This window comes from Quercus lobata, chromosome 6, assembly GCF_001633185.2.
Source record: "Quercus lobata isolate SW786 chromosome 6, ValleyOak3.0 Primary Assembly, whole genome shotgun sequence".
Lineage (NCBI taxonomy): Eukaryota > Viridiplantae > Streptophyta > Magnoliopsida > Fagales > Fagaceae > Quercus > Quercus lobata.
In genome coordinates, this window is record NC_044909.1 from 46,960,343 (window position 1) to 46,971,720 (window position 11,378).

Genomic DNA, 11,378 nt, shown 5'->3' on the forward strand with positions numbered 1-11,378 from the left:
CTACTTTCTTTTAATTTAAACTATAGAAATTTTTTTATAATCTTATTTAAGGGTAATTTTGGAAAGGCAAGATAATAAATGATATTTCTTTAAAAAGTTGGATTTTTTAAACATGACAAACAATTTGGAACATAAGGAATATTTGTTTGGTGTAAAATTTTTTCATGGTTTATTTGTTAAATAAGTTAGACAAAATTACAACTATACCTTAAAAAATTAAACTTTAAAAATATTTTCATTTTCTTTTATGATGAAAATTAGCTAAGCCTTTCTCAAAAGAAAAAGGAAGAAGCTAGCTAAGCCAACCATACCACACTCATCTACGTTTTCAAAATCAAAACCATACTCTCAACTCAAATTAAAGACTGAAAAAATATTGTCAACTTAAAAACCCTAAGCATGCAGAACAATGGCTTAATTACCATGGTATTAATTAATCACTATGGTATCTTATAGGATAAATCACGTTATAGCAAAGAACGATGTTAAATTTTTACAATTTGTTAAGGTGATAAGTTATGCTTAGAACAACTTCACTTATGTGAACCCACAACCCACCATTGACATCATTTTTATAAAAGTTGTAACAAAAATTTGTATCACTAGATTTAATAATAGTAAAAACTAAAAAATAGATATCATTTAAGTTTGACAAAACAAAATACTATACATAATAAAATGAAGAAAACTATATTTTCCAATTTATTACGTAACAATTTTTAAGATTATCTATGTATATTATTTAAACAAGTTATATAACCTATTAATAGAGTCAAAGAGAGAATTCCGAATATATTTGGAGCCAAACTTTTTCCTAATGAAATAATTCATACATCACAAACTCTAAATATAGCACACTCAAAACGCTAAAGTCAATCTCAATGGTATTGACACATGATGTGGAATTTTGAATAAAATTGTGTCCCAATTTTTAATCTTCCGCTTTATAGTTTATACTAAAGTAGCTTATAACTTCATGCATATACATAAATGCACTTAAATATATACAATAAGATGCATATTATAATTCCTATATTTTTTTTTTTGAGAAAATCTATATATATATATATATAATTTAAATATTATTGATAGACATTCTTATATTCTATCAACTCTTTAAAAAATCTTGTAAGAATATTATTAAGTATAAAATGTAAACTGTCCATTTTTATTTATTTTTATAATATTTTTTATTACTTCTTAATTTTTGTTATTGTGAAGCACTATTTTTTTTTTTTTATGATTCATTTATTCTAGACTATTTGGTTTTTGTACTCAATAATTTACTTAGATAAATATTTACGATGTGGTCCCACATTTAATTTTAAAATTAGGAAATAAAATTTTTCCTAAAAATAAATAATTTAGGACACATGGTACAAAACTGGACTCTAATTTGAAATTCTAATCAAACTTTCTCTAAGTTTTGCCTATTAATATATATATATATATATATTTATATATATATAGATATGTCCATTTTTATTTCAAGATTAAACTTTAGTTAATTTATAAGTAAAAAAGAATCTTAAAAATTTTAAAAAATAAATAAAAATAAAAAGAGAGCATATAACAAGTTGTGATAAGTAGAACATAAATCGAAACACTAAAAATGAACGCGTAGGATTTTTATTAATAGAATATTGACATGTTAAGATCTCACAAGTCACTGACCTCGGTGTGAAAGTCAAATATTAGACTTTTTAACTGCTCATCAATATTAGTAAACTTTCTAGAGAGATAGTGAGAGGGAGTGGAAAAGAGTTATGACTTATTATAGGGGTCTTAAGTTTTCTAAATTAATTGTTACTATCTTCTTCTAACTCTTTGTGAGGCTCTTACAATTGATAAGCCAAAAAAGGGTAATTAACCAACTGATTGTTATAACAGAAAACGGAAATAGCTGACAAAAGATATTATTAAGCATCAGAAATTTGAAGCTTATATAGGTTGAGGGAGAAAACAAGTTTAACACATAAAAGGGTTATCAAGATTCTAGAACAAAAAGTCTTTCTGTTTTTTTAAAATTCTGGGTCATCTTGAATAGTTTGTGAAATCTAGTTAAGAGAAACTGAGAAAGTACAGGTTTTTTTTTTTTTTTCCTTTGTGAGAAAGAATATGTGGCTTCCAAAGAAAAAAGAAATAGAGAAGACAGAAGGAAATGGGATAGTTGCAGTTGCCGTTAACAATGACAAAGGGAGCCAACAAGCTCTCAAATGGGCTACTGACCATCTTCTTTCCAAGGGCGAAACTCTCGTTCTAATCCATGTTGTTAAAAGATCTTCCTCATCTGCATGTAACTCTCTCTCACACTCTCTCTCTCTCATGCATATTAAAATGTGTTATTTAGGAGGTACATCATGCATGTTAAGTTTATGGGCTAAACTTAAATGCAGTTTCTTTTAACTGTTTTATCTTAAGTTTTCCAATCAAAGTCAATCGTGTGATTACATTAATCAATGAACCACATGGTTGAATTTAATTATCTTTAAAAAAAATTACACTTTTTATGATGTATTTGGTAAATATAGTCATATAGTTTAAATTTGAATTTAATTGAAAATCCTTAAGTATAAGACCTTAGGAATTGTGTATCTTTCTTAAACTGGTAAAATTGGTTTGGAATAACTTCATTAATTTTCCCAGAAAATACATCAATGATTCAACAAAATTGTTTTGACCGATTATAGATGAATACAGCAACGTTTGCAAATGCCCCTTTTGCAAACGCTGAATAGTTGCCACATAATGGTATTTCATAGGGTTTGGGTTCCTCAATTATTTTGTAGTACGGTAGAAGTAGCATTAGCAAATAACAATAATAATAACAGAAATGAGAACAACTACAGTAACTATGGTTTTAAAAGCTAAAATGTTTAAAGAATCAAAAACAGGTTTAGTTCTCAGTTTTTACCAGTTGAACAGGCGATTTTTCCAGTTTTTACCGAACTGTTTCTAGGTCTATTGAACCGATTCAACCAATCAATCCGGTTCAATTTTTAAAACCATGACAGTCACAATAATAATAATAGACAAATATATGTAAAAGAAAAAAAATGCTACCTATTTAAAATGTTTTGGATCCAAATAACAAGAAAACTGTGCATATACCATGATTTGTACCAATCTATATGTAATACTTAAACCCTTGTATACTTATCTATATCTATGTAATAATAATATATAAAAAGTTGAACCTAGTATTTAATGTTGTTATGCTCCTCTTGAGCCACATCATTAGTCACATTACTTTTTTTTTTTTCTTTTTTTTTAATATTAATATATTCAATAGTTCACCATAACTTTACACATGCTCTAATCTGATTGTAACTTATCAATATTGTGCCATATCATCTTCTTTTTTCCCCTATTTTTTTTTTTTTTGACAAAATTAAGCATATAAATTATTAAAATATTTAATAGAGTAGCACATTCAATTATGTCACTTTATATATTCAAACGCTTAACAATATTTTCTATAAACAAAAAAATAAAAACACTCAACAATTTTAATGGTTTTAACTTTACATATGCTGTGACTTTTTTTAATGTAACTTTACAGATTCAAACATTCAACTATTTTAACAATTTTAACTTTATATATGCTCTAATTATACATATAGCCTAGCAATTAATTTTGCTAATATCTCATTGTGACACTTCATCCACTTATTTCCAACTGTCTCTCTCCTATTTATCTTTTCTTCTCCCTATTATTCTCCACCTTATTGTTACATTTACTCTAACTTTTCCCCTCCATTCTTGCCTTTTTATCTCTTCACTATTCTCTACTTTACGGTTACGCTTCCTCCATCCCTTCTTTTTTCTTATATCTTAACTCTTCTTCTCCCCATCTTCTTTTCTATCAATTTGATATCATCTCTATCATTCAGTCCATATATATATCCCAAACAAAAAGATGATTTCTCTCATTGTCTCACTAGGTGGATTTTTGTTCTTGCCTGTAGCTCTCATTTATGTTGATTATTTTCGTGTTTTTTTATAGCTCTTCTTTAAGCTGATGCATTTTGGTGTTGTGATTTTCTAATTCCCCGGCACAAAGTTTTCTTTCTCCCTCTTTAAGCTTTACTTTGATTTTAGTTTGGGTTAATGCTTAGTTATTTTGGAATTAGAATCTTGAGTTTATATCAAAACACAATCTACATGATCACTATGTATTTGAATATTCCTACCAGTTATTTGAGTAATAGATTATTATAAAATTTATCTCTTATGCCTTTTTAATTTTGGTTAAGACAACAGTGTAATTTTGAGATAAGTTTTGAGTAATAAATTATTGGAAGCTTTTTACTGCTACTTGCCTTGGTTCACAGCATGACACATAGCTCTAGTCCCTTGAGACTTTATGTATAGAAGATGTGTTGCTTTTTAGAGAGAACAAATTTCAAAAAACAAGTCATATATCATTATGCTGCATTACAAAATAGTTATATATTCTCACGCATGGTATAGGTCACAACTAGTTTGTATAGAACTTGTTGCTCTATAACATTTATATTTGTAACAATGATAGTAGAAACTAAGAGAATAAATTCAAAATGTTAAATACATCTAAAAAAAAGGCTTATGGTGTCACACTAGCAAGATTGCATGCATGTTCTCATCATTGCAGATAACTTCTCTTCAATACAAGATTAGAAGCTGTTATGACTTTTGTATGTACAGATGGGGGAAAACGTGCTGCCATTTGTGATAGCAACGAAAAAACTGCCTCACTGCACAGACAACAACTTGAGCAGCAAAATAGGGATATATTCTTTACCTACCACTGCTACTGTACTCGTAAATATGTAGGTTTTGGCATTTCCCATTATCTTCTCTTTATGCAATAAGAAAATGTCCTTAGTACCATGCATAGAAAATGTCATGATGTTTTATTTCTATTCATGATATCACCTCTTTTTATTTCTATATCTTTTCTTTTATTCATTGACATGTGCAAAATTTTGTATCAGATACACTGCCTCGATGTCTTACTCGAAGACACAGATATAGGAAAAGCATTAACAGACTATGTTGCCCATGCTGCAATAGAGAAGTTGGTTCTTGGTGCTCCGCGGCATGGATTTTTGAGGTAATCACCTTCTAATCTTTTAACATGATCAAGCTCCCAGAATGGGGAAAGAAAAAGAAAGAAACTCACAGTAAGAGGTCAAAAGATAATATCTTCAAATATTATAGGGGTTTGTAAAACTGCCTTGGATTATTATGCCACTGTGATATGCCCAAAAAATGCCTTGCTTCTCCACGGTTTTTGCACTGCCATGATTGAGTAAACAAGGAAATAGGAAATGAAAATCACAAGAATTAACCAGTTGACATCATGACTCATGAATAAATGAAGTTAAAATTAAATTATTGATCTCTAGGAGCAGAACAATTCGAACATGAGAAATGCAAACCAATTGGATGTCAGAAAACTAATTAAAAAAGGAAGGACATCATGAATAGTGAACCGCTCAAACTAAAGCACTAGTAGTAATGTAACTTTTTCTCTTTTTCTTTTTCTTTTCTTTTTTGGAAGCAGTAGATAAGAAACAAAGTTTCCAACAAAATCTGCCTGATTGTAAATTGCAGGTTTCCTAAATTGCAAGAGAAAAGTGGTCAAGCTGCTAGAGAAATAAACAAAGTAGCCTTTTGTTCATTCTTTTCTCAAACCATTACAGTGTAAATAGAATTGCATTATTGATTGATTGAAAGAACAAAAATGAATAATCCGTCTCTTATTCAAAAATTAAGTAGATTGGTTTAATAAAAAATTAAATAATATCTTCTCAGTTTAAAATCATCAAATGATTAAGTAGCGGCATTCTTTCTTTTGTCAAAAAAACTTTCCGGATTCATAGAAGTTTCACTATCAGACAACATACAAGAAGGCAAGTGCAGATTCAAAAAGAATATCCACTCGACTCAAACTAAAAAAGTTATAGTAACTCATCCTTCAATTGAACAATGTAGTTTCATTTGTTACATAAGAATCACTTACAGTGAAGCATGCTATCATCATGCTTTCTTTGTAGCTTTAACTGAAGTAGCATGTCCATAACTCTGATAAGCTAACCTAATCAATTGTGTGAACTACATTTTAGAAAGAATATATGACGCTTATTTCAGAATATAAATCCATAATCGGATAAGGCTATAGATGCATTGACTATGTATGCTAAGTTTCAATTGTCTTTTTTATGCAGATTCAAGTCATCAAGCATTCCAAGCACTGTATCAAAAGGGGCACCAGATTTCTGCTCCGTATATGTGATCCCAAAAGGGATCCACCTCTCTTCAGTGCGAAAAGCATCTCGTCCAGCCCCCCATACTTCCCCACTACTTGAACATATTAAGAAACTAAGTGCCAAAAGCATTGAAACTTCTGCCACACTCTCCAAACTTACAATGAACTTAAGAGGTTTGCTCCTCTCAATTATAAAGCTTTCTCAACTTTTCTTCATTTAACTACTGATAAAAACACTCATCATTTATGTGTAGCAGAGAGGAATTCATTTAATCCTCGCAGCAATGGGCCACCCAGGTTAGTCATAATAAATCTCCCCAATTGAGGATGATATGATGCTGTAAACTTGCAACACCTTAGTGTTATTGATAATGATACTTTTCTACCATCTGCCCGCAAAGTAAAAAGGGATATCATGGTTGTGAGTTGTAAATTTGGCTTGACAAAGAAATGAAATCTTAATATTTAAATCAATCAAAGAATCTGTTGACTTGAAAAGAGGGTTGAAATTAATGGGATTTTTTCAAAACCTCTAGAGAATTTAGAACTGTCATAGCTACTCAGGTTGAATTCGAGCTACCTCATGTTATTTTTCATGCAGAAATCTTTATTTAAATTCTTAAAGGGGAGAGAGAAAGAGACAGGGATGCCTATAGTCCAATTTTTTTTAATACAGCAGCTTGAAATTTGAATGCCATTTCCTTTCATTGCATGACTGGCCTCATTATTATGGTGAACACAGGCAGCCCTTCACAAAAGGAGGAAGAGGGAAGAATTCAAAGGCCTATTCGGAAATTCTAGAATCAGATAATGATATATCATTTATAAGCAGTGAGAAGCCAAGCACTGAAAAGATGTTTCCTACAGTCTTCAATTTTACTGATTCAGGCCAAACCTCTCAGCTTTCAACTCAATCAATCTATTTAGATTCCAAGGTCAATGACCTCAGTCGTTTGGATTATTTCTCATCAAGTTCACAGGAGAGTGGTAGAACATCTTGTTCAGGGTCATCCCAAAATTTGGTAAAGACATTATCTCTTAAAAACAGCATTTCTTTGAAGAAGCCATCCTATACAGTATGCAACCATAATTGTGATTTAAATATACCTAAAACATCTGACAAGTGTAATCTATTTACATTGTGATATTTTACAGTAAAGGTAAGGGTCAAAGATATTAGTTTTACCACATGCAATATAAGATATAAAAATATAAAAAATGACCGTTTATTCTCAAAAATTTTGCTTCTAGAGAAGGTGACAGTTTTGTTCAATGATTTCTAAAAACAAAAGAAATAGTATCTGCTTTCAAGAACATAGGTGCAAGAAAGAAAGAAAGAAAGACACACACACAAACACACACACATAGATATAGTTATAAAAGCCTAATCTAAATGGTTCCTTTAGTTATACCTTTTTAGGGAATATCCTAGTAGTTACGAAAAACGGAAGCATGTACCTAAATCTGACTACACACAAGTCTTAAACCTCAATATCCCAAACCAACCTGATATCACCATTATTTATTCTTTAAACAGCTTGAAAAAAATTGTCCCATCAACCTTCTTGTTTTCTCAAGTGTTTATTTCCCAGAATAAGCACACGTTTTTTGCTTGATACCTATCCAGGATACTATCTAAGATACCCATTAGATTGAGCACAAAGACATAATACAAAGGCTACTAGCGGAAGATGAACCATTTTCAGTACATTCCTTTCATCTAAATTAAAACATTAGATTCTATTTCATACGCATTGCAAATATCAAATCTTCTCATTAAGATGGTACTATACATACATCATCCAGATAACTTCCACTTATGAGTATTTAAAAAGTGCAGGATGATGAGGAAGCTAAGATGAGGAGACTGAAGCTGCAGCTGAAGCAAAAAATGGACATGTACAGTGCTGCATCCAGAGAGGCATTTAAAGCAAATCAAAAGGTATTGAAAAGATGCATCTAATTTGTGTCTTCTCAAAATTAAGAGATAGTTTCTAAAGTTACGTTTACCATAGGCAATGGAGCATCATTGGAAACTTGCAGAAGAGTGGAAGTTAGATGAGGTAAGACTAGGAGAGGAAGCTGCACTGTCAATAGCAGAGAAAGAGAGAGCTAGGTCCAAGGCAGCTCCAAAGAGGATTGCAGAGTTGGGAACACAAAAAAGAGCAAATGAAAAAATCAAAGCCCACAAAGAAGCAGAGCAAGCTAGGTGGGCATTGGATAATCTAGCCCAAAGTGATCTCAAATACAGGAGATACACAATTGAGGAGATTGAGAAGGCAACAAATTTCTTTTCTGAATCTCTTAAGATTGGGGAAGGAGGTTATGGCACTGTGTATAGGTGTTACCTTGATCATACACCAGTCGCAGTCAAGGTTTTACATCCAGATGCTGCTCAAGGGAGATCACAATTTCTGCGAGAGGTGCGGAACCAAGAATATTGGCTACTTAACATACATGAATAAATCATAGTAATGCACTTGATTGTATTAGACAACTAGGCACGCAAAAAGAAGATAGCATGCATATAAAAATGAAAAAGCAAGTTGATCCCAACATGGTTTTCCAATTTCAAGCAGCCTCTGTAAGAAAAATATAGAAGTTTCTGTTGAATAGTACACCTTTCAATTTCAAGGAGCCTTGCACATAAGCTTGACAGGATGGTTATAAACAAAAGTTATTATGCCAAATCCTATAAGAATCCTCTACAAGAGCTTGTAAAACATCTATTTGGTTAAAAAATTTCATTTTCTTAAGCACTTCCACCCCTGCATGACATGCACATTACCAATAAATAATTGAGTTGCTTCTTACATCTTCCTCTTAAACTCTAATGCAGGTAGACATACTTGGCTGTATAAGACATCCCAATATGGTACTCCTTCTAGGATCCTGTCCCGAGTTTGGCATCCTAGTCTATGAATACATGGCTAATGGAAGTTTAGATGACTGTCTCTTCCGGAAAGGAAACACTCCAGCCCTCTCTTGGCAACTCAGGTTCCGAATTGCTGCAGAAATTGCCACAGGCCTGCTCTTCCTCCATCAGACCAAGCCAGAGCCAGTACTGCACTGTGACCTCAAGCCAGGAAACATTTTGCTAGGCCACAACTACGTCAGTAAGATTAGTGATGCTGGATTGGCCAGGGTCGTACCTGCTGTAGATGAAAATGTAACAGAGTTCCACACAACCTCAACAGTTGGAACCTTCTGCTATATTGATCCAGAATATCAACAAACAGGAATGCTTGATGTAAAGTCTGATATCTACTCCCTAGGAATCATGCTTCTGCAGTTGATAACAGCCAAGCCACCAATGGGCCTGGCTTACATTGTTGAACAGTCTATTGAGAACGGTTCATTCACAGAGATGCTAGACCCAGCTGTGCTTGATTGGCCAGTTGAAGAAGCATTGTGCTTTGCAAAGCTAGCACTCCAATGTGCAGAACTCAGACGGAAAGACCGGCCAGATCTTTGCAAGGAAGTATTGCCAGAGCTCAGTAGACTGAGAGAACTAGCTGAAGAAAAGATGAACTATATCCTCTAACACAGCAGTTCTCATCCCTCACCCAATCACAGCCACGCTTCAATACAACAGGTGAGTTCAAAACATGTAAATTATCAGGAACATTTGCTCACTAAATATACTTATGATACCTCCATTCAATAAACTTTACTTGGCATTTGAATTATTGTTAAATCTTCTCCAAAATCAAGAAATAACCACATAAAAGGCAAAAGAATAGTTTTTTTCTCCTTGTGCTCAGCTCAGGGCACAGGTCCACAGAAAAGGAAAGCAAGTTCAGTCAATGGAACATAGTAAGTAATAAGATTTATTGATATAAAAAAAGAGACATTCAAGTACACAGGAAGTGTACAGGGGTGAACAAATTAAGTACAAAATTTTCATAAATCAAGTAAACCAAGAATTGAAGATAAAGATTGGTTTCACAAATCTGACAATCAGTCCAATAAGGTTCTAAAGAAAAATAGCTTGAGGTCAGGCATGGATCTCTCATTATATCTTCAAAGCAACTACTTTTTCTTTCCCTCCAAAAGACACCACATCAAACAATGGGGGACAACTATCCATATATGACCATTTCAATGACGACCAAACCAAACTTGCTAGCAAGCTAGGAGATCGACAACATTCTTTGGCAAAACCCAGCTTACTCCAAATAAACCCAAAACCATAAACCACAGATCCTTAGCAATCGGACAATGAAGGAAGAGATGATCAATATATTCACCATTACACTCACACATATAATGTAATAGAGTATGGTCAACATTTTTTGCAGGATGTATAAGCGATCCACTCCTGGAGAACTCATCAAGCACATCATCACTGACAGGAAGACAATCAAGTATAGATTGATCAACACTTTAAGTAGTATGAAGATCAAAACCTAAAGGTTGGTTTATTTTCTTTGGTTCACAGGTGTAACTGAGTAATGCTAGCAAGTCAATTCAAGTTCCTTGAGGAAGCATTGCAACAGAAAATTCAATACGTTGAATTTTGTTGCTTTGCTATGTGAAGTTGTTCAACGGACCACATTGACTAGGCTTCCCCCCCCCCCCCCCCCCCCATAAGTATAGTTTCATATAAATGTTAAATTGAAATGCTATTTGAGGTTCCTTTCTTGGAATTTGATTCCCATCTTGTTGGGGTTTAGAAAGTGAAATTGGCATGCCAGTGTGAAAAAATTGTTTTTATGTAATATTGTTGACAAGAAGTGTAATAGAGTATGATTTTTTATTTTTATTTTCACTCCAACAATATTCCACATTAGAAAACTCAAATCCTGTGCCTCTTATTGGTTTGAGGTTAAAAGACCAGCTAATCAAACATGAAATGAATGCTTCTATCCAAAGTAATCTGAATATGAAGTATAAATGATCGAGAAGTAGTATATATTCTTTCCTACTTGAGATATTCAAACCATTCTCCCCCACAAATACTCAAATGAAAACAGTCAAGGCAATTGTCTGATAAACACAAGGAGAGAGATTGCTATATATTAAGGAAGAAGAACCAGGACAATATACTAATTGCAGTATCTCCATCAAACAGTTTAATTTTAATATCAACTGATAATGTTGATGGGGTTCTGCAAAAAAATGG

General features: G+C 32.5%; 1 protein-coding gene across 1 annotated transcript; it reads left to right on the forward strand.

The window, feature by feature from the left end:
• The first annotated feature begins 1,974 nt into the window (after positions 1-1,974).
• Positions 1,975-10,819, forward strand: LOC115994511 (U-box domain-containing protein 52-like). Its single transcript, XM_031118689.1, has 10 exons — positions 1,975-2,296; positions 4,687-4,811; positions 4,977-5,095; positions 6,213-6,427; positions 6,508-6,550; positions 6,996-7,275; positions 8,094-8,195; positions 8,269-8,676; positions 9,093-9,848; positions 10,555-10,819. Exons 1-9 carry the CDS (start codon positions 2,119-2,121, stop codon positions 9,795-9,797), a joined length of 2,175 nt encoding a protein of 724 aa, XP_030974549.1. The 5' UTR covers positions 1,975-2,118; the 3' UTR covers positions 9,798-9,848; positions 10,555-10,819.
• The last annotated feature ends 559 nt before the right edge of the window (positions 10,820-11,378 follow it).

Coding starts and splice junctions, on each gene's coding strand:
- LOC115994511 (XM_031118689.1), top strand. CDS start 2,119: ATGTGGCTTCCAAAGAAAAAAGAAATAGAGAAGACAGAAGGAAATGGG. Junction 4,812..4,976: donor GCTACTGTACTCGTAAATAT/GTAGGTTTTGGC, acceptor ATTTTGTATCAG/ATACACTGCCTCGATGTCTT. Junction 8,677..9,092: donor GATCACAATTTCTGCGAGAG/GTGCGGAACCAA, acceptor ACTCTAATGCAG/GTAGACATACTTGGCTGTAT.